The sequence below is a fragment of the Thermobia domestica genome, chromosome 4 (assembly GCF_964235325.1).
Source record: "Thermobia domestica chromosome 4, izTheDome1.hap1.1, whole genome shotgun sequence".
NCBI classification, from domain to species: Eukaryota; Metazoa; Arthropoda; class Insecta; order Zygentoma; family Lepismatidae; genus Thermobia; species Thermobia domestica.
In genome coordinates, this window is record NC_137457.1 from 280,611,615 (window position 1) to 280,636,324 (window position 24,710).

The 24,710-nt window shown below is 37.6% G+C and overlaps 1 protein-coding gene across 2 annotated transcripts in view; it reads right to left on the bottom strand.

Annotated features, from left to right (window-relative positions):
* Oseg4 (intraflagellar transport protein Oseg4) overlaps positions 1-24,710 on the bottom strand; it is a 122,656-nt gene that overhangs the window by 25,216 nt on the left and 72,730 nt on the right. Inside the window, exons 12-17 of one of the 2 annotated variants that reach the window (XM_081756016.1) lie at positions 23,179-23,196; positions 21,900-22,063; positions 18,307-18,553; positions 17,126-17,304; positions 11,410-11,613; positions 4,040-4,183 (exon numbers count right to left, since the gene is read on the bottom strand). In XM_081756016.1, coding sequence (XP_081612142.1) covers positions 4,040-4,183; positions 11,410-11,613; positions 17,126-17,304; positions 18,307-18,553; positions 21,900-22,063; positions 23,179-23,196 — 956 coding nt within the window. The remainder of the gene's footprint in view (positions 1-4,039; positions 4,184-11,409; positions 11,614-17,125; positions 17,305-18,306; positions 18,554-21,899; positions 22,064-23,178; positions 23,197-24,710) is intronic. The other variant, XM_081756017.1, reaches the window with a different exon arrangement.

Consider the following 24,710-nt stretch of genomic DNA (forward strand, 5'->3'; position numbering starts at 1 on the left):
TTAATGAACCAATAGGACTTATCTTATATATAAAAATGTTTGTTTGTTTGTTTGTATGTTTGTTTGGTACGCAAGACCACACCGTTAGATTGCCATAGTTCCAAGAAACTGTATCGAAAAGACTGGAGTTTATAAGAAACTGTATCCTAAGGGAAGAGAGCGAGGCAGGAAGTTCAAAGGGCTAGAGGAGTTTAAAATTTAGGCCAAAAATAGTGTATCTTACAAGCTCTTCATAATAAGATGATGAAATTCGGTATGTAAACTTATTTTTAGAAACAACTGAACATGCATATATGACTTACAATCTAGGGAAGAAAAAAACCATGAGGGTAAGATACATGTAAAAATCGAAAATGACCAATCTTGGTGTCGAATCGGTAGTTTCCGGGGTCGCTAAGATGAACAGTGACGATCCCAATGCAGTTTAACATGGGATGATTCCAAAGTTGAACCTTGAATCTGAGAACAACCTATATATATATCCTGAAAGAGTTTTTCGAACAAGTTCCAAAACAGATTTCAGTTCCTCGCTCGGAAGTAACCCTACCCTTTCAATGGTAGAAATATATAGAACAGTGTAAAACTAATGTGATTCATTGTTATGGCTACATGTGACACATTCGGTGTATTTCAATTTCTATATTTTCCTCGATTTCATCTATATAGATTGTCAGGTCAGTACGTTCATTTTATATTCGTCAACTACCCGTCTAGACGAGTTGTTTGACAGATCACATGGTACAAAAACGTTCGATAGATTTTGAGTTACTAGTTAGGTGAAAACTAGTCGAGATGGTAATTTGAGCTCATTTTCTCGCTCCGAAAAACTCTTTTTTTGTAGCTAAAGTTTATTCAAGGAACGTTCAGTACCTCATATAAACAAATACACGTGGTGATGGCTTTATTTCATTGGTTACAGAGCCTATTAACATCCATGCGGTAGAAGAAAATAGTCCATCATCAAGTAAGCTGTTTTTTTTTTTTTTTTTAATGTTTTTGTTTCTTATAAAGCTCATTTCCAGAAATGCAATTTCCTTACAATTAAATAATAGAAGTAACAATGTATCCAAGAATTAAATTGAATTAATGCAATAAAGAAAGTGGCTTTGCTCCACCTTCGCGCGAATTACAGTTTACAATATGGCCGCGTGCGGGGAATATGTTAAACATCGACAGGGTAAACCGTTGCGTAATGGTGAAAAAACGTATTGTCCTCAATGTTTTCCATAAGCTGTGTGAAAAACATCCAACGCTAGCCATAAAAGACATAGTGAAATTAACTGCAGAATTTACTGGTGTATCTGTATTTAGTGTTAATGGTGCTCGAAGTGAAAGATAAAAAAAAAAAAAAAAAAAAAAAAAAAAAAAAAAAAAAAAAAAAAAAATACTGTCAACTCCCGGGAAGAAACATAGACGTGAGAAACCAGTATTGGAAATTCAGTGTGATGAATTTGTAAGAACTACTATTCGTAGAAAAAGTCATCAATTTTATGTGAGAAATGAACCACCGACAATCAATAAAGTGTTATCCGCTGTAAACAGCGATACAGATTTACCTAATTTCAAAAGAATGAGTTTTTATACTCTACTATGTGAAATCGGGTTCGAATTTGTCCGCAGAAATCGAAAACAAATAATCATTGATCGTGAAGATATAATATACTGGCGTAGGGAATACCTAAGGAAAATTCGTTCCTACAGGCAACAAGGTAAAAAAAATATATTACCTTGATGAGACTTGGGTCAATGAAGGTCATACAACAACAAAAGTGTGGGTTGAGTCAAGTATAAAAGATAGAAAGCAAGCGTTTTTTTCAGGTTTGAGCACCGGCTTGAAAAATCCTACAGGAAAGGGGAAGCGCCTGATTCTCCTACATATTGGAAGTGAAGACGGTTTTTTTGGAGAGAGGGGTCTTGCTTTTTGAATCCAACAAAACGGGGGATTTCATGATGAGATGACAGGTGATGTGTTTAGCAATTGGTTTCGAAACACTTTGCCGAAACTCGAACCTAACAGTGTGATTGTCATAGACAATGCGCCATCTCACAGTGTAAAGTCAGAGCGCATTCCAAACAGATCGTGGGTCAAAAACGATATCATTGAATGGAAGGAAAATAAAGACATACCATACACAAAAGACGAGCTAATTCAGGTGACAAAAGCACCAAATGTAAAATTAAAATATGATAAATATATTATTGACAGTATGGCAGAAAACGCTGGCTACACTGTTTTAAGACTCCCTCCCTACCATTGTTTCTTTAACCCGACTGAGTTGATGTGGAGTCAGGTCAAGGGTTATGTTGGAAGTAACAATACCACGTTCAAAATCAAGGAAGTTAAGAGCTTGGTTCAAACAGTTAAATTGTTATAATGTTGATCCTAAATATTTAGTGTCCACTTTATCGAAAGTATTATCTGATTTTTTAACGTATCCATAATTTGCAGTATTACGGTCAAAATTTTAGTAAATAATGCTCTAATCAAACACAATAATAATAAACACCCCGGACAAAAAATTAGTCACCCCCCTTGGTACTTAAGTTAATACCGTGTAGCGCCGCCCCTGGCCTGGATAACCGCCTGGATGCGGTCGGGAAGGGAGTCCACAAGGGTATGCAGGGCCGTCACACAAAGTTGAACCCACTCACGGAGGATAGGAACACGCAATTCCACCAAACGTCGGGGATGCTGATGTCGACGTTTCACCCGCTGTTCCAACTGGTCTTACAGATGCTCAATTGGGTTGAGGTCCGGCGATTTTGCGGGCCATTCGAGGTGTGGTAGGGTACCTGAGTGTTCCTCAAACCACTCACGTATGGGTTCAGCTCTGTGAACCCTGCTGTTGTTGTCTCGAAAAATGGGAGTGTCTATAGCAAAGCCATCGCGAAGAAAGTGACTGAAGAGCAACACCTACTCGTCCAGGATGCTCAAATCAATGTGCTGGTTCATGTTCGTGGACACCTCAATGAGTCGGCCCACCCCATAGTACGAAAAACTCCCCCTGAACATGACAGACCCACCCCGGCCTGCACCTGACCTTCCACACACTGCGGGTGAAATGCTTCATGTGGCCGTCGGTGGACACGACGCCGGGCGTCATTCGAATACAGGCAAAATCGTGATTCGTCAGACCATATGACGCGGCATCAGTCTGCTACTGTCCATGTTTGATGATTATTGGCCCGCTGCAGACAAGCAACTTTATGTGCATGTGTGAGCAGTGGTCTTTTGCGAGGTACCCGACTCCATATGCTCATTGCATGCTGTTTCCGTCGCAATGTTCTCTCGCTGACAGGTTGAACTGGGCCTGCATTCACGGAGCGGGTTTGGAAGCGGTTTCGATTCACAAGCCTGGCAACACGTCTTCGGGCCCGATCTATGAGGATCTTTTCCCGACCACAGTTCTGGCGTCGTGTTTCATGACCATGTGTGTTACACCACTGCTTGTAGACACTTTGAACAGTCCGCCGCGAAACACCAACAAATCGGGCAACTTCCATCACTGTGTGGCCATGGACACGGCCAAACACGATTGTCCCTTTTTGCCACTCCGTCACGTCCGCGCTCTTCCCCATCTTGCCACACACACACAGCGCTTCGATCGGTTCTGTGTCACTCCACAGTAATGCCTTCTGATCGTCTCGAGGCACTGTGGGCACGTTTGGCCATGTGATTCGACCAATACGCCATCTGTAGCTGTTTGCCGACGCAGCCTTGCTCTCACACGGGAGTGACTAATTTTTTGTCCGGGGTGCTTAATTAGGTATTTAAAAAAAGTTAAAATGGAATAAACTAACAAAGTGGAGTGATAAGTATAAATAAAACTATAAATACAATGAAATTTTGAATATACAATTGAAGACAAATACATACCTAATTTAAATTGAGCTTAACTTTCTTTAAGGGAAAAAAAATCTTAGCCGAAGCGAAAATAATTTATTTAGAGTTGGCGTAAGATCTTACAAACAATGTTCTCCAACTTGGTCCTTGACTTCCAAAACCTTCTTTCACAAAGTTATATAAAACAGAACTCACCAATTCTGCCTATCAGCAAAATGATTCCCAATGGCATTCCATGCTTCTTCCATTTGAATATCGGTTCCACCTGATCCCATCTTCATCAACTGTACAACTCTAAACCAATCACCGAGTTTCCGTCGTAACGAAATTGCCAAGTCTCTGCAATTAAAATAATATATTCATTAGTGCATTTAAGAGTTTTGATATCTAGAATAGGGTGACCAATTCACAGTATAACATGTTTGAAGCACAGTCATGAATGTGCCAATGCAACCTAACATTTTATTCTTTGTTTATAAATAGAAACGTAGAGTATACTTTTAAGGGTTAGTGTTAAAATAAGTAACTTTAAATATACGAAGATCAGTCAAAAAGTTCCCGTAATTTCGCTGTACATACAGAGGTTGTTCAGCCTACGTTTGGCCGATTTCGTTCCTTCACCCTCCCGGGCAGAATGGACTCACCCGACCTGGCTCGTGGCGTCCTGCAGTGTTGAGCAGTGGCTTCCTGGGAACGGATTTGTTTCTCCGCGCGGACGACAATAACGCACAAAACAGGACCAATGTTGTGAGTGTTGTGTTAAATTTGTTTCCAAGTGTGTGGGTTTCCGCTCTGTGACCAAAATGCCGCCCAAACTAAGCCGGTTTTGGGAAGGCTATGTTACGGCTCTTTATGACGCCCACTTTAGTGTTTCTGTCATTAGAAAACAGTGCAAAAAGAATGGTTGCAACATCAGTTTAAGAGGAATAGAAAATGTTATTAAAAAGTACAAGGGCAACGAAGCTCCACCATTTGGATCACCAACGAAGTTGCCTAGGAAGCGGAAATGCACCAAGGCCACCTCCACCATGCAGAGGAAACTTCGCAAAATGGCAATGCAAGAAAATCCGCCAACACAAAGGTGCATGGCTAATCGTCTTGACGTGTCTTTGGGGACTATGAGCCGGACGTTACACCATCAACTCAAGCTGGAAAAAGTCATGAAAGCTCGCGGCCATCTTCTTACGGATGCCCACCAAAAGGAACGAAAGCGTAACGCCCGGAAGCTGTACGAACGTCATCTGGAGGTGGATGTACGTCGTAACGCTCGATGAAGCATGGATTTACCTTTCCGACTGCGGCAAACCGAGAGCCATTATGTACCGAGAGAAAGGCGCCAAGAACTTCAGAAGGTGAGTCCGTGCATGTAAAGAATCCTTCCCAAAAGGGTTGTTACTGGCTACTGTTACCGAGGTAAACTGAAGATTCGTAGGGTGGCAAAGAACTGGAAAATAAATTCGCAGAATTTTCAGGAGCAGATCATGCGACCGATCTACGAGCATCACATTCCAACAATGTACGAAAATGATGCCAATCTGGTGCGCATTCGCATGGACAAGGCCTCATCACATACCTCACGATCGTCCCTCGCATTCTACAGGGAGATGGAGGAGGCAAGTGGTATACAGGTAATAACTTTCAATGAGGTATCTGTTAAATCTCCAGATGCAAGTCCTATGGACTATTGTGGATTTGGATTGCTGAAGCGGGCTTTGGGAAAACGGCATGTGACAACTGTGGAAGGACTTTGGAAAACTGTGCAAAGGGAATGGGACAAAATTTCCCTCCCAGTTCTTCATAGAAGCCTATTACAGTGAAAATTACGCTGTCGGACTATTGTTAGGAACCAAGGGAAACACATCGAGCACTTACGGACCTGGCGCCATGGATTCTTCTAAATATTTAGGTAAGTAGAAATTGGCCAAATGTAGATTGAACAACCTCTGTACAGCATTTATTACCACAATATGGGTACAAATTCACTTAATCGTTTTCAAAATAGGCTTCTTGAGAATACAAACTTGTTCCACCGCTCTTGCCATTGCTGGAAACAACGTGGAAGTCCTGTTTTGATATGTTCCGAAGTTTAACCGTCGTGTTAGTTTGGATGTCTTCTATGGTGGCAAAATGGTTATAATACAGTCAATTTGTGCTGAAAATGGTCCCTAACGGGAAAGTTGTGGGATAGTTTTGATTTTGTCATTGTATACGTTTTTTGGGGTGCTGAATCCGAATCTGAGGTTTGCTAACAAAATTTCGTGACCCAAAACAAGAAAATCTCATTTTTTTGGCGGTTTTTTTTTTTTTTTTTTTTTGCTTATAACTTGGGAACTATCAACTGTTTATAAATAAGCTCTCTATTCAAAATAAAAGTACATAAAATTTTCTATAAATTGTACTATTTAGTTTTTTTCTCCTACGAACTGTTCGGAGTCAAGCGGTACCTGAACTGTTATGCAATCTCCAGTACTAAAAAAGTCACATCATATTTAAATAATGTGCAAATATAATTCAGTTTTGTACGCTTTCATTTCATTTATTATATTCTTTCTTGTCTCCCCAAATGATCTTATAAATGCCCCACCTGGTTTATAAATCCTCTTTCCCTCTCTTCAGCCGCGGTAGCTCAGTGGCAGAGCGCTCACCTCTGGTGCGTGCGATCCCAGCTCGCGCCAAATGGGCTTTGTGGTGGACAAATCGAGTTTGTACAGGGCTTTTGCACCGACTAAACAGGTGGATTTGAAGGGTACAAAATACATCATTGACGAAGGGTTTTTGTTACATCGGGTCAAGTGGCACCACGGTCAGACATATGCTGAAATTGGCAGCAATTATGTATCATATGTCAAGTCAAACTACAAATCAAATGTCGTTGTCATTTTCGATGGCTATCCTCACGAAGCTTGTGAAAGCACCAAGTGCACAGAACGATTGAGAAGAGCACAAATAAAACAATCAGCAGCAATATCATTTACAGAATCGATGGTTCCCACTGTCTTGCAGGAGAGTTTCCTTGCAAACTCCAAGAACAAGAGCCGGTTGATATCTACACTAATCGAAAAATTTGATGATGCAGAAATTGATTCACAGCAAGCTGTGGAGGACGCTGATACCCTAATCATCAGAACAGCTCTTATGTTGGCCTCGTCAAATGAATGTGTCAGTGGTGGGTGAAAACATCGGCCTTTTGGTGATTTTGATTGGCCTGTGTAGCCCTGATGTAAAAAATGTTTTCTTTTTGAACCAGGAAAAGGAAAGGCGCCTAAAACCCTCCACAATCCTCATCTTGCCGCTGACAAAACCTTATCAAACCACATATTGTTCTGCACGCGATGAGTGGTTGTGACATCACTTCTGCTTTCTATAATCAGGGGAAACTGAAGTTTCTCAGGGTCTTGAAGAAGAAAAATAACTTGCAACCAGTTATTGATATTTTCAAAGACCCTCATGCACATCAAGACGAGATTGCCGAAACGGGAAAAGTGTTTCTCATGACTCTGTATGGGAAAGGACACGATACTAGCCTGAACGATTTGACATACAGGCAATACGTATCTTGTATCTTCATTGTACAAAAGTAAAGCCAACATTGCCACTACCCACCACCGAAGCTACTGCACGACAACATTCATTGAGAGTATACTTTCAGGTGCAGCAGTGGTTATCCGGTCAAACCACTCTCGACGAGCAACAAAGAGATCCGAACGAGTGGGGGTAGAAAAAGACAAGGCATGGTCTCGTGCCAGTGCTAATCAGTTTGGACCCTGCACTGGACTCGATACTTCGGCACATTTCTTATAAATGTAAAAAAGGATGCCAACGCAATTGTACTTGCAGAAAACCAGGCCTTCATTGCTCCACAATCTGCACATCATGCGAAGGGTCTGATAAACTTATTTGTGCATTAATTTTTGCGTGCCCAGCTCAGACAATTTAATACTTTTATTTTAAAAGGCCTTTAAACAAATAGTGTAAGTAGTCATTGTACGTTCTCGCAACTGGTATATATCAGCAACGAGGCAAGCGAAGCAGCCGGCGGCCTTGGCAATCAACTGCAGCCAATCACAGTCCTATTTGTGCTTACGCCACTTTGGTAGGTGGGACTCACGTGAGCAGCGGGGGCAAAGAGGAAGCTGCGTGACGTAGCTGGCATTCGGCGCCCTGACACAGAGAGAAAGAAAAATTACTACGCTCACTCCTGCAAAGAATTTAGATAAACATGTAAAATTTTGCATATTTATTTATATTTTTGCAATCAGAAGACATCTACATTTTCTTTTAGTATAATTTGTCTGTGTTATTTAAGAAGATGTAAGTATCAATCTTATTACTAAATATAATCACTGTTTTATGCGTATCATCGGCGTTATTCTGACCTGGAAAGTGTCACGTCGTGTTCTTCATTTTGTTGTGCATGGTGCAATATACTGATATGAACGAATTTTCATTATTTTATGTTCTTTTTCAGTTCAAATGGTGCTGAAGTTTTATTCTATTCGTAAGTTTAGGTTGATATTTGAATTTTTGCCTATGTGTGGTTAGCGGTGAAAGAAGCTATTACTCTAGTGATAACTTGTATCGTCGTTAACGCTCGGGTGGAATATTCGATCAATGACTATTTAATGTAATGCTTACTCTACTTGGATTCTCATCCTATGGGGTAAAAAACATCACAAGGGTTGTGTGAAAACGTCGAGCACCCAGAAGGCAGGATTGACATAGACAAAGAAGAGACCGAGAACAGACTGAAGACCTCTTTCATTTTCCAGATGAAGCAGCCCAGACGATGACGACAAAACAACCCGAACGTGTGCCAGGACCAGACACCTTCGAACAATCTCAGCCATGAACATCTAAACGACAACGGCTCATATAATTTTTGCTCATATAATAATGTAATATATAACCATGTGTAAAATAACAATATGTAATAATTTTTCTTTGGAATTTCAACTTTTTTGTAACTGAATTTGTACAATTTCGAAGTTCATTTAATAAGTTGAACAATATGTAACTATATTTTTACAATATGTAATAATAGTAATTTTCAATAAAATACTCTGTACCTTCAAACATATACGACCTAAATAATGTTATCGGTAAAAGAAAAACAAAATAGTAAAATTTGTAGGAAATTTTATGTACTTACAATTTTAATAGAGAGAGAATTTATGAAAAGTTTATAGTTTTCGATTTATAAACAAAAATCCGCCAAAATTGAGATTTTCACTTGTTTTTTCACGTTTTTTTCGATGTTGAGTCACGAAATTTTGTTAGCAAACTTCAGATTCGGATTCAGCACCCCAAAAAACATACAGAAGGAAAAAATCAAAACTACCTCACAACTTTCCTGATAGTTTCAGAGTTGTAAGCTACAAACCGTCAAAACTGATATTTTTAACTTGTTTTTGCATTTTTTTTTCCGATGTTGCATCACGAAATTTTGTTAGCAAACCTCAAAGTCAGATTCAGCACCCCAAAAAACATATAGAATGAAAAAAATCAAAACTACCCCACAACTTTCCTGGTAAAAACACAATTTGACTGAATTATTACTTTTGAGATCCTTTTTAATCTTGGGGAAGAGTCAGAAATCCGCTGCTAAATCAGTGGATTTCTGACTCTTCCCCAAGTTTAAAAAGAGCCTCAAAAGGAACTGTTTTGCCACAGTAGAAGATATCTAAACCAACGCGACGGTTGAACTTCGTAACATACCAAAACAGGACTTTCACGTTGTTTCCAGCAATGACAAGAGCGGCGGAACAAGTGTGCATGTTCTCAAAGAGCCTATTTCGAAGGCGTCACGTTGTTTCCAGCAATGACAAGAGCGGCGGAACAAGTGTGCATGTTCTCAAAGAGCCTATTTCGAAGGCGTCACGTTGTTTCCAGCAATGACAAGAGCGGCGGAACAAGTGTGCATGTTCTCAAAGAGCCTATTTCGAAGGCGTCACGTTGTTTCCAGCAATGACAAGAGCGGCGGAACAAGTGTGTATGTTCTCAAAGAGCCTATTTCAAAGGCGTCACGTTGTTTCCAGCAATGACAAGAGCGGCGGAACAAGTGTGTATGTTCTCAAAGAGCCTATTTCAAAGGCGTCACGTTGTTTCCAGCAATGACAAGAGCGGCGGAACAAGTGTGTATGTTCTCAAAGAGCCTATTTCGAAGGCGATAAAGTGAATGTGTATCTATATTGTGGTAACAAGTAGTCGTAACGAAATTTAGAGAACTTTTTGACTGCCCTTTGAATTTCTGCACTTGTATTCCTTTTCTTTTACTCGAGCCCATTCCAAATAAAGAAGCGCCGGAAAAAAATCAAGCCAATTTAATTATAAAAAATAAGAGCAAACAGGAAATTATGAATTTCTACCCACTTTGGGTTGAACTCTTTTTAACAATAATTTAGAGAAATAAAATATGTATAGTTATCTTGTACGTGCCCCTTAGGAAGTGTCCAAATATTCCTAGCACCACGTGAACCGAGAGCTAGAAACCTCTGATATAGAAATTTAAAATAAATACATGACTAAATATCTTCGAAAAAATGTTAACCTTTTTAACTATTTCTTGGCCTACTTATTGCCCTTTTTACCTCTGTTCCATTGTATTCTGAATTTTTCATGCGGTCTCCACTTAAAAATACTTATGTTTTTTACTTTATGATAAGATATACGAAACTGAAAAAATACATGACTGGAACGAGATTTGAACATACGTCTCTGGCTTATCATGCAGATTTATTAACCACAACGCTACGCAGTCCACACGCTAAACAGGCATACATTCTGCCACTCCTGAGAACGTTCACGTTTACTTTACGTTTACTATTTATCTATCGTTTACTTAAAACTAAATTGCGATAATAAACTCCAGTAATTGCTCACCGTTCATTCTCCTTTAATGCATTGATGTATTTACTATTAAGTACAACAATACATTAAGTATTTACTATTCAGTATATATTTCATAATTTTTAATTTATGTTAATGGACAAGAACTAAAAATGCTAATGGACAAAACGGGAAAGAAGGTTAACACTATTAGAAAGCGGACGTTAAATTTAACGTGGTATGCAAGTATGAAATTCAATTCACCATCTATACTAATGAACACCGTTAACAATACTGAACACTAGTCATTAAATTGGAAGTGATACAGATGTATAAAATTACCGTCTATACTAGGGATGGCGAAAATTTTCCCGAATCCGTTTTTCGGAATTGCAAATTTTACTTTCCGGATTTCGGAAAAATTTTGGAATTTTTCTGAATTACAGAATGTTTCAGACACCCGGAATTTTTCCGAATTCCGGAATATTTCTGATTTTACTTTCCTGATTCCGGAAAGTAAACATTCCGGAATTGGCCATCCCTAGTCTATACTGATGGACAGGAGAGAAAGAAGGTTAACAATACTGGGAACAGGTCATTAAATTTCAAGTGGTATAGATGTATGAAACTCAATTTACCATTTATAGCTATGCTAATGGACAGGAGACAATAAGACTGACAATACTGGAAACAGACAATTAAATTTAAAGCAGACAGAAAAATTATGAAACACGGCTTACCGTCTATCTATCTCAAGATATAATCTTTCCGCTTCATTAAAGTTCTTGAAATATGCCTGCACCTCAGCCTCCTTGAGCTTATCGTTTTGAATGTTCTGAAGCTTCTTTACAAACTGAATGCCTGGATAATCCTTACATCTAACAAATGCTGCTTCTGCTGTTGCCAAATTCAACTTTTCAACTGCAGCTTCAGCGAGCAATCGCCTAAATAAATTTTGAAAACAGTATTAATATCTTTGATATATTAAATTAAGGTAGTAATACAGAAAGTGTGTTTCTTAACTTAGTTAAGGATAGGTTTATCTTTATACTTACCTATCCAAGTATGACAAGAATTACCAGCTTCGACGAAGGATAATAGTGTACAGAAAAGAAATCTCAGTGACAGAAATGAAAGAGAATTGTCACTAAGAACCGTAGAGTGAATAAAGAAAACAGTGACTAAATTCAATAAAGAAATTCAATATGCACCTGGAACAGCCTATTGCGACTATCACAGTAAAATGAGTTGTATAACCTGAAAATTCACGGTTGGACTGCAATTTGCAAATTGCTGATCACGCTTGGCACGAAGTGAATGGTGTCGAGAACACTTAAAGTGAAGATATGATTACTTAAAACGCATGATAAGGTCCGACGAGCCCTCTTTAACCTCATTTTCAACAAAAGGTCGTGTTTATATGTTGTAAACTCTTAAAGAAGGGCGGTCGTGTTCTGAACTGTCTCCTCTTTACCGTGAAACAGTGTATTCCCCGTATTACGGCCCTGTGATTTTGCTCATAAGATGCATTACTGACAATGATTATGTCGACATTTTCTGACAACAACATGCATTCTATGGTCCAGATGTTGTTACAAGCCAAAGATTCAATTTTCCAATATGACCATGCGCAACTCACACTGCTGAAGTTGTTAAGGCATGGTTTCATGATCATTGGGTTGACCTACAACACTTTTCCTGGTCAGTTCAATCCCCACACTTCAACATTATTGAACGCATGTGGTCAGTTTCGGAGCTCAGACTCCGGAGAGATATCCATCATCTTTACTGACGGAATTAAGTCCTACACTAATACCCGAAGAATGGTTAATATTCCCCTAGAAACCACTCACAACTTATATGCCTCCATTTCACAATGAATCAGAGCTGTTTTCCCAGGCCTAACGGTAGCCACACATCGTATTAATCAAGTAAATTGTATTTCTTCAGGAGTTCCCATTACTTTGACAGTTATCCGTAGAATGACAACTGAAGTAAAAAAATTGGTAAATCTGTTGTTATAGAGACGGGAAGCTGAATATGCAAATAAAGTGCATTACTATTTTATCCCACATTGAAAGAATTAAACAAGAAATAATGGACTGTACTACAAATAACTACAGAGGTTGATTAATTTATATTGAGTATAAATCAATGTGGAACTGTATTACGCATGCGCAACTCATCGCCGAAACACTGCCACGAAGCAACCAATGGTATCTCGTTAGTCATACAGTAGAGCGGTATGGTCGAGCCGCCGAACTGAAAAGGTTCTAGGAGTATTTCATTGTGGCTCTTTCCGACACTGCATTTTTCAGGCGTCCCCATTGCTTTGACAGTTATCCGTAGAATGACAACTGTAATAAAAAATTGGCATCACGCATTGTAGGAAGGTGTGAAGTGCGTAAGTTTCGTGTAGATTATGTACACTTTGAATCATTTTATACGGAAATATGCGGCAGTCTTGGGCCCACTCACCGACGGGAATAGCTAGAAACCGGCCCCCCGTGAAGAGGACCTCACTGCTACTGCGTGTGGTTTGGCGAATGGCGACCACAGAAATCTCGCCCCCCTCCCCCCCCACACACGCAGCATACGATAGCCAGCAAATGCCGCACATCGAAGACGACAATCAATCGCGTCAATTACAGGGATTTACGCCTCCCGGTCGTTCGCAAGAGGAGTCTGCACGCCCTGAAACCATGCCATGCGGCTGAGCTAACTGCAGGAGGCTGTATAAACGTCATCTCGCGGGTGATAGGTGGAAGTTTGTTGTTAGTCTTGATGAGGTGTGGATTTAGCTCATAGACTGTGGTAAAGTTCGTGCCATTACATACAGACCTGTTGACGCCAAGGGTCGAAACACTTTTTTCCCATAGCGCGCAGAGTTTCTTAAAACAGGGTGTCTACTAAAATTCCAAAATGAAAGTTCGTGACTTTTTCGTGACCTTTTCTTTACCAAATCATAACATGTCATAACACTCTCAAGAGCGAATTTGGGTGCGAATTAGGCCGAATTTTCATCCATGCGATAGAAGCGTGGTTTGCTTGTGATTCGATAGTGTCTAAAGTCGACCATAGACGTTTCTGGTGATGAATTTTGACGTTTTATAGAACAAAATTTTCTAATCTGTATTTACATTTGTACACATAATTTAAAAAAAAAAAAAAAAAAAAAAAAAAAGTGACCCAAAAGCTAAATTTCGTGACTTTCGTGACCGATAGACACTCTGTAAAAGGGTTCACGATTGTAGGCGGTTTCTCGTACAGGGGCAAACTATGTTTGCGAAAGGTGGAGCGAAACGTGAAAATCAATGTTGCGTAGTACCAGATTCGTATCCTCACTGAAATATACAGGCATGAAATCCCAGCATTATACGGACAATACGTGAACCAGGTTAAATCGCACCAAGGCAAAACATCCAGCCACACGGCGAAAACATCGCTGGAATTCTATCGTTGTATGGAACAGGAAACTTGGAATTTCGGCAATCCCCTTCTCTGATATCCCTGTCAAGAGTCAAGATGCCGGCCCAATGGACTATCGTCCTTTCGGACTCCTCAAGCGGTGCCTGTCCCATTGTTCAATCCTCTAGTTTGTGGAAAACCCGTAAAGAGGAATGGGATGCAATATTTATGCAACGCAGTCTTCTGCAATGCAAACTCCGATGCCGGGCAATAGTCAGTAGAGGTGGTCTGCGGATCGAATGCTACCGGTGCTGGAAACACGGTATTTCCTAGGTAAGTAGCACATTCAAATTCTGCTCAAAATAAATGAATCAACCTCTGTATTCAGCTGTCATTTATCTATTTTTCTTTCTTTTTTTTTCACGAAAGTAAGTAATAATTATATAACGATTAACTTGGTTTAATAATTCTTACCGACCATTGCCTTTCATGGCTTAGCCACGGAATTTACGAGAAAGAAGCTACACACTTACTACTCAAATTAATTACATTACCTACTCTACGTTTCAGAGCTCTTGAGTTTCTTCAGAGTTAGAAGAAAAAGTAAAATTAGATTGCTAAGTAAATAAAATCATGATGATATTGCTCAGGCCTATTTATCAGGTAATTTTTCTCTTCTATTCCCTCTATTACCAGAAAAAGGAGCCTGAGGCACTTCGTAATGTAAAGAGGGCGCATCATTAATTTATGATTTAGACATTAAGTACGTTCTTTATTATTGGCATTCTTTTCTCTTCTTTTTAGTGTAATAAAGCGAAAACCTGAGGATATCACCATGGAAAGACTCACAACCGAATAAAGAAGTAAGGTTGTTCAAGTTTACTTTGAAATATAACATTCGATTGTGTTAACATAGCGAGCATGTAATTTTTCCCCATGTCCCAAACGCGTCAAATGCACCAAAATTTTATCGATTGGTAGAATATTTTCAGCAGATGGGAAGTTCAGAGGTTTTCAACGTACAGAATGACATCATTTAGTTCGAACGTCGGAAACCATTCATGTCCAAGAAACTGCTGAGGAAAACTCCAAAACTTCCAAGAGAGGACATTTTCAAGAATCAGCGAAGAGCAGACATTTCCTGCACAAGATTTTACGAGAGTTACACTTTGAACCCAATAAGTTGTAATTGGTATGCGAGTTAAAACCGGATGATTCACAAAATCGTGTGCAATACCCTCGTAGTTTTGAAGAGTTGGGAGCAATGTGAAACGATTTTACTCACAACCTCATAATGAGCGATCAGGGCTACTTTAATCTATCCGGCCACATGAATAAGCAAAACTGCAGGATATGGGGTTACAACAATTCAAGAACCATTCTTGAACGTCAAATGCATCCGATTAGGTGTACAGTATACACGATAGTATGCGGTTACCTTGCAAAAGGTCATTGAGTTATACTTCGAAAACGATGAAGGATATAGGTTAAAACATGGATGGCTTCCAATACCGAACGATAATCGAGAATTTTGTAAGAGAAGAAGTGGAAAGCCATCCAAGTATGTGGCTCAAAAAAATGAAGCCACTGTTCACACCGCTTGACAAACTAGGGCACTCCTGAGAGAAACTTTCCGAGAAAGAATATTTCATGAGTTTCCCATTTTAGTTGGCCACCACGGTTGCCAGGTTTAACAGCCTGAGTTTTTTCTCTCAGGTTATCTGAAAAGTAGGATGTATACCGATAACCCCAGAATTGAATAGGAATAAAATATAATATACTTTCTAAAAGACGAATTATATATTTGTATCCGTGTATCCGGTGTTCTTGATCGTGTTAATTAATCTTATTCATTCATTAATCTTTTAAATACATGTCAGGCGCAAGTTTATGTCATTATTTCAATAAGAATGCCTTACGATTGACAACTGGCGTAGTAACATACAATAAAAACAAAGCAAAGAGATACAAGCCTGGATACATTCAACTATCACCATTTCAGTTCCTCCGATTTTATGTTACAATCACACAGTTTCGTTGCTCGTGGGATATAGTGGAATAAAATATTCAATGTATACAATGTATTCAATGTTTTTTGTATTCTTGTAAAATATATCAAGAGTACAAATCAATCCTACGCTTGTCTTTCTTTTTCATAAAGGTGAGTCAAATGTAAAGAGACATGGCGCCAGAGGAAGGGGTTGTTCGTCCCAACCCCAAATGAGCAGACTGCATGAGTCATTCGTTCTAGTGGTGCGGTTGGTACAGGTAGGAAGAGCTGGATTGCACGCCTTCCCTGGTCTCCAAGAGTTCCAAGATCTTGCCTGAACTCTGTCGGTTTAGGGTAGTAATATAGGATTTGGTATCTTGCGATGTCGGGATAACTACTGACAACATAACAGGGATGTAAATTTGTCTTAAAACGTTCTGCGATCAACACTCTAGTCGGTGGTAGGGGGAGCACGGTGGCTTAGCGCTAGTGCTTACCTCTAGTGCGGGAGGTCCACGGTTCGATACACGGCCAAGTAAATTTGTGGTGAACAAGATCTTGTCCCTGGGTTTTCTCGGGTACCCCCGTTTCCTCTCACACACGCATTCCACCAATTCTTCCATCATCATTCACTTGCCTTACTCATCCGTTTCCCTTAGCCTAAAAGGGAACAATCGTGAGACGTTAAACTGAAAGATTTCATTTCATCTATACACGGTGGTCAATTCTAATTCTTTTGGGGAAATTCCTCCGCCAGTAAGTATAACTGAGAGATGGGACTAACGAATGAAATTCTCTTCCTACATGAAAATTATGAAAGGTAACTGAGTTCAACAGTAGTTAGAAATTCAGATCAAACATATGACACATACAGAATGTTAAGAAATATTAAGGCTTTTACTAAGCATGATGAAATATCATAAAATATAAAAATTTAAAATACACTATTTTGATTCGGAATACGATGAAACATTAAGATCCTCATCCCAATCGCCCTACGAGCCATAATTTAAAATGTAAAATTTGATATTTTGCCCCTCTTTAGTAATATCTCTTACCACAAACGAGGATGTGGGTTTTCCTCGATGAAAGCAGTTGCCTCTACTATTCCAACTTTCTCCAATAAATCTCGTGTATCTCTTAAAGATTTCACTTCCAAATCCAACAAATGTTCTGCTGTGGGCCGTTCAGGATTATGCATTATTTCATCCAGCAACACGGCTCGAATCTCTAAGTCCTACAAGAAAAAAAGAATTGCAAAATAAGAATAGCTTACATATTCGAGTATATTATTGTTCATTTTCAACGTGTCAACAGTACATACATCTCTGTCAAGTATTTGACTTCTTGAGATTATATCGAAAGAAAATTAACTGAGGTATTCACGTGAACATTATGTGATGAAGCCATAATTACTATCCTTGTATATCTGGTATGTCAACTCTAATTGTCAACTTTTTTTTTAATACTCTCTGTTATGGGCGGAAAATGTTAACAGTTTAGTAACAAACCTGGTACTAAAAAAATGAAGAAAAATTTTATATAGATTGTTTAGCTACTGGTAAATAATTGATTGTGTAATATAGTTTCAACGTATAGTTTCAAGATTCCTGTATGGCTAAACAATTATGTTAGTACTCTGTCTGGGTATGGAAATAAATACTTAAGATTTAAGTATATGTGCGTATACAGAGCTACTGTACATGGTAAGATAAGGTTGAATAATTCCCTAGTATTAAAAAGATTCCAATCCTATTAAAAGTAAGCTTATTGAACCTCTTGCAGGAAGACTTAATAATGCTGATGGATCGCCCATGAATGTAGTCGGACAAATCTACACAGAAGTCAGGTTCAAACAAAAAAGTTGTCTTTCTCATTCCTTGTTCCGGATAAGCAAATCTCAAAGTCCATTGTAGGTAAAAATTGGCTACAAGCATTAGTTTCCAGTTGGAGGTAAGATTTGAATCACATGTTTGAGCATATATTGTCTATTCAAACTTTAGAAAAAAAAATCAACTGGTTGAGACCATTTTATTTTGTTTTGAAGCAATATTCCAAGAATCTATAAAAACAACAATTGATTTTATTACCATATTAATTAAACTGATCTCTCTTGTTGTTGCTGTTAATTGTTTCAATGTAAAACGTCCTCTGGAAATCTGTTAAACAAAGATATAACGAAAAGAAATACAGTAAAAAGATTTTAAACTTAGAATAGCTCTTAAGTACATTTTCATACCTGGAAGCGGCAGATATATCCGGAACTCAGAATGGGTTCTTCGGGATCTAAATTCCGAAACACATACATTCTGGTTTTCTCCATCATAGCAAACAGTTCGGCATTATCAGCTGCCCAACACATGTCCCACACATCTTTCCGTTCAAATTTAAGGATATCATTTGAGAGCTTTTGATCGCCTTCATAGCCTGATGACTCCAACTCCAGAAACGTAAGCAATCCTGTCATGTCGATGATAGCTAATCTCCTATAATATACAATAAAAGTAATTGATACTTACATTATTGAAATGAAATGAAATCTTTTTTGAGTTTGACGTACCACGGTTATGCCGGTTAGGCTACAGGAGACGGTGATTATGAGAAATGAATGAAATGATGGAATGAAGAAAGTAGGAGGAAACGGGAGAACCCGGAGAAAACACGCGAGCACAATGTTTGTCCACCACAAAGTCCACACGGCGCGAGCTGGGATCGAATCAAGGACCCCATGCATCAGAGGTACGACAAATGTTTAAATGAAGGTAGTGATCACGTAGAGAAGTGGAGAAGCTTCAGGTATATAAAGAATTTTTTTTTTTCAATAAATATTGTGCTTAACTAAACGATCTTTATCTTTTGGATGACTCTCGTACATACCTAAATAAAATATTATTTCAATCCAACCACTGATCATTTATATTTAATTTCATTACAGATCTATTGCCTACATGACTAGTGTTGTAAAATTTCAGGAACTTTTGAACCTGCTGATAAAAAACCGGTTTTTTTTCGGAAAAGTTGGGAAAATAACAAAAATCTCTGTATTAGGTTAGTTTTATCAGTAATGGAACCGTATTTTTTCGAACGTGTGAAATTTCAATATTGTGAATATTTTAAAAAAGAAAAAGAAGCATTCGAAAATAAAACTGTTGTAATTATTCATGAAAATTAATAGTCTGCACTCATTTCCTTTATGTGCCTTTTAGTTGTTTACTCCTGGTTGTGCATTAATTACAGAACTTTTACAATTGCATACACATATACCATCATGAAGCGTTTCTGTTGCAACAAATAGGGCTCTTGAGTGAAACTGAGTTCTTAATGTGCTCTTTGATCTGGTGAAATTTTGTTAATTTTAACCAAATTATTTCTTGAAAGAAAGAGCAGTAGGCAAATTTCACTAATACTCATGTATTAAGACATATAATTACTATTATTTAATGTTCAAATACGACGTTAATATAAATTTTATGTACAAAATTTTGTATGTAAACAAATACCTATTTTCTAGTGCGACAAATTGTCTATATATATAAAAATGAAAGTGACTACACTTATAACTTAACAACTCTTGAACTACCAGACTGATCTCGATAAAAATTTTCAAACACAGAGAGGTTCAGACCTGGGATAGATTTTGCTATTTCACTTTGAAGGTGTAACTTGGAGGAAGAAGTGCGGATATATATTGAAAATTACCCATAGTTTTTGGGGTGGGTTGCTGACATTTATATATATATAATGATGGAAAATGACAGATATTAGTGTTAAATCCATAGTTTTCGGGGTTGCTGAGATGAACAGTAACACTTCCGATGCTGTTAAATAAAATTTCAGGCCCACAACTTAGGGGAGGGTGAAGGGGATATATATATATATATATATATATATATATATATATAAAATGATCAAAACTGACCCATATTAGTGTCGAATCCATAGCTTTTGAAGTGGCTGTGATGAACAGTAACACTTCCGATGCCGTTTAAATCCAAATTCAGGCCCGCAACTTGGGTAGGAAGAGATATAAAAAAATTACTAAAAATGGACGATATTAGTGTCAAATCCATAGTTTTCGGGGTCGCTGAAATGAGTAGTGACATTTCCGATGTTGTTTAAATCCAAATACATCCTCGCTGCTTGGGAACGGGGAGATATATAAATATGATCTAAAATGAACGATATTAGTGTCGAACCCATAGTTTTTGTGATCGCTGAAATGAACAGTAACACTTCCGATGCCGTTTAAATCACATTTCATTCTCGTAACTTGGGGGCGGGGGGAAGGGTATATATATATATACCGATGTATATAATGATCGAAAATGACCGATATTCGTATCGAATCTATGGTTTTTGTGATAGCTGAAATGAACAGTAACACTTCCGATGCTGTTTAAATCCAAATTCAGTACCGCAACTTGGGAGAGGGAGAAAGGGTGAATATATAAAAATGATCGAATATGGCTTATATTAATGACTTATCCATAGTTTTCGGGGTGACTGAGATCAACAGTAATACTTCCGATACCATTTAAATCCAAATTCAGCCCCCATTAGTACTCCTAAAGGGAAAAGGTGGCATGTAAAAATATTTGAAAATGACTGATACTAGTGTCGAATTCATAGTTTTTGGGGTCCCTACGTTCATTGGTGACAGTTTTGGTACCCTTTATACCCAAAATGAAACGTATTCTCTCCGTGCGAAAAACGGGTATTCTGCTAGTTTTTAATAATAAGGAACCGAAGTTTCACGTGTTAAATTATTTAATATATTTGTCGCTGCTCAAATTTACGCACTTGTGCGGTGTATGTGGATATATGTAAATAAGATCATCTCATCTCTTTTTGAGTTGTTCGAAAAATATACAAATAATAAAGAGGGATTTTTATCAGATATCAGAAAACTAAAAAGTAAAATTAAAAGTATTGCTTTAAGTATTTTTCCTGCTAGCGAAATACATTATATATATACTGCAGACACGTTACAGAAATTAAGATTAGCATTAGGCGAAGAAATAGTCTTTAAATCATATTTTCCGGGTTTTTCCAATATTTCCGAACAAAAGATTTTTTTTTAAATGGATTAAAAATTTCTGAAAGTTTTACACAGCACAATGAAGATACGTATCTCCATGAAATATATATTTGATTTTAACATGCTCGTATTAACTAAAATGATTCTGGCCCTATCACGGTGCTAACTTTAAACGAGTGGTGCAAATATATTTGTTGGCACAAAATTTCCCTATTCTAGTACAAGAAGCATAACTACTCAATGATCTTAACTGTAAACAATTAACTATAAAATAGTTTTCACTTTAAAAGCATAATGTAGTAAAATATTAGAAAATTTCAATTTTTCCAAGGTCGGTAAAAAACGGTAAAAAACTTTCTTTTTACCCAAAATTTCCGGTTTTTTTCCAGGCCTTTACAACACTATACATGACCAAAAGATCAAAATCTGTAAAAACCACAAATTTTAAAAGTGTAGGTATAACATTATTTTCTTAAAACTACTCCTATCGATGATTGGACATAGTGCTTGCCGCGTGTCATAAACGAATTCCTAACCTAAACAATATATATATATATAAACGGGTCGAGTTAAGAACCTTTTTATTTGAAGTCAGTTAAAAATATTGCAAGAGAACACAACTACGGTGAATTTACATCCATAAGTAAAACTGAAGAGACCTGAATATCATCTCTTACAGAAAACAGTCATTTTGTTTTAGCCAATATTACACGAATACAAAAAAAAAAAAAAAAAAAAAAAAAAGTTTGTAGTGTAGGCATTATATAATTTTCAGTTTAACCAAAATTACTTACGTAGAGTTACAATTTATTGACAGTTTGTGGGGACGGCAATTGAGGGTGTATCTGTTCGTCAGAGCAACCTGAGGTAAAGCATACCGCTGCAAAGTACCGGAATCTCTTCCGATAATCAATATCTTTTCTGATGCAGCCATACAGCAGATAGGATCAGTTGTTGCCTGCAACAAATTAATCAAAATTAATTCATTTAATCGAATTTTACAAGATGATTCAATGAGCTATTTTACGCTGAAACGAATGTCTTGAAACATAAAAACGCACGGACAAACAATTTGGAGAAGACTACGGTATTATAGTACGTAATTTTACGAAGTATATATTTTTGAATATAAACAGGCCCAATATTTTACGCTCCTGGGCCCAAGAAAATTTTGTGTTCGTCCTTTATTTGCTTCTATTCACTATAGGCCTAAACAATACGACCTTGACGGCTTACACTGAGCCACCAACAACAAAGTGGGATGTACAGAACCAAATGCATGGATTACGCTGACAGTCATTAGAAACAGCCTCAACTCCTTCGTATACCGACAAACCATGGATACAATATTGTCCTTACAAGCCTGAGATCGAACCACGGGCCCCTCATTGAGAAGGAAGTACCCTACCACTGAGCCACTGTCCCAAGCTGATTCGAATAAGGCCATTTTATTCTAGATCGATTGACGGAAAGATTACTTTATGTACATGATAATTTTTAAAAATAATTACTAAATATATATATTTCTTTAAATTGTATACGACTAGAATCTTTTAGAAGTGAACTCATCTTTTCCTGGTAACAACGAAGATATCAATATGATTCCGAACACTTCAGTACTTTAAATTTAATATAATACTAAATTATTTTTCTGCAAATTATAATTCTTGGTAAGGTATTTATTCTTTTTCCATTATTATTATTATTACTATTACGCGCAATATTAAAGCAAATAATCAACACAGGTAACTAGAAAAAGCAAAAAAGTCTCTCGACTTAACGTTTTCGACTATTTATACAAATAAATGTTGTTTATCTTTCCTTAAATAATTATCCTCAGTAACATATGGCTAGAAAGTTTTATTTTTATTTATTTATTTTTTAAACCATAAACTACTTCTAATTACAGAGATTCCACAAGTTGAGAACAAGAAAAGAGAAAACATCTGTGCATCACTCGGTGTCACTTACCACAACAAAACTCAGTGCATGATACAAGAAGAAGTGCGTAATTCTCATTTAGAAATTATTTAAGAAATCATTAAAAATGCACACACACCATATCAAACATACCTGTACATTTACCATCATCTGTAAAGAAATAATTGAAAGTTACATCTCAGTTGAACTGTTTCATAAAATCGATATTTAGAACAAAAATATGAAAATAAAATAATCTATGTCCCCTGTAGGAGAAATAACTAGTTTTCGGCAGTATATTCGATCTAGTATACTTACGAAAATTCGAATATACACTAAAGAAAAATACCCAGATGCAACTAAAGTGTTTTCGTTTGTTCACCTGCTATGGTTGTCGGTGGAAGGGATAATTTACATTAAAAGCGAATGAAAGTGAATAACACGGAAATTGTTAAATCAAAAACGGGGGAAAATATATAAGAAAAGGAAAAGGTTATTTACAATTAAAAAGACAGCAGCTATTTACTGTTTTACAAATCGTATTGTGAGATTAATTTTTGGGGTGATAAAATTTATATTTCTCCTGCTTTACCGAAAGAATTATTTTATTTTCTAAAGGCGAAAGTTTCAGCATATACCACGAATGACTTAAATCCAGTTTTTATCAATTCGCTCGAATTAGTATTTAATTCCGATTCGAAGTTTTTATGAGAAAAAGAAAATCAAATACTTGTTTCTTTTAAAGGAGTCTTGCTAGACAAAATATGATTTGAAATCCCTCAATATTTAGATAATTATGAAAAATGGGAAGGAATTCATAGTATTTCGCATCCCTTTCATCTAAATTGTTATACTGCAACTACGAGGGCCGTCCACAAAGTAAAGACCGATAGGGCATCGCGTGCTACGCCGAACCTACGCAGTTAGCGCCTTCCTTCACCTCAGTGTGAGCCGAGTCACAATGCTGAGCGGTCACGCTACTTGTTTTAGCAGCGATTTTAAATGGCAGTGCTAATCAAAAATCCCGCCAAATGTGAAGAACGGAGTGTCATTCCTTCCTCTTTCAGCACGTTACACGAATCTTTTCACACAAATTTCACGATCGCTCCTACATGAAGCAGTGACAGTACACCTTGGTTACTCAAGCAAGCAGTAACAGCCTGGCTCAAATCTTTGACGGCAGATGAGTATAATATCGGCATTGAAAAACTGGTCCCACGTTATAACTATGGCGATTACATATAAAAGTAGAGTAAGGTTCTGTGGCTTTGTAAATAAAGTTTTGTGCTGATATCTTGTTTTTATTTAACCATGCCAAAATGTTCTTTAGTTTCTGGACGACCCTCGTACTTGGTTGATTGGTTAACTTGGAGTTAGTTTAGTATTCTTTTCAACAGCGAGGCTATATAAGACGTGGATCTACAGCATAACGTGGGATCCAAACCACATGAGCTCCCGCCGGGAATCGAACTCAGGTCTCCGAGTCAAAGGCGCGTACGCTAACCATATAGCCATCACAACTAGTGCTATTATATAGTGTACACTGATTTTTACTTTCAGCTTTTTAACTTATTTCTCCATTTCCACTCAGCTGTTTCATATTAGTCACCTTCCTTTCACTTTCATCTTAAATTATCATTCCGCTCCCTAAGTGTTAAGAGCTAAGCTGACAAAAATATTTTACC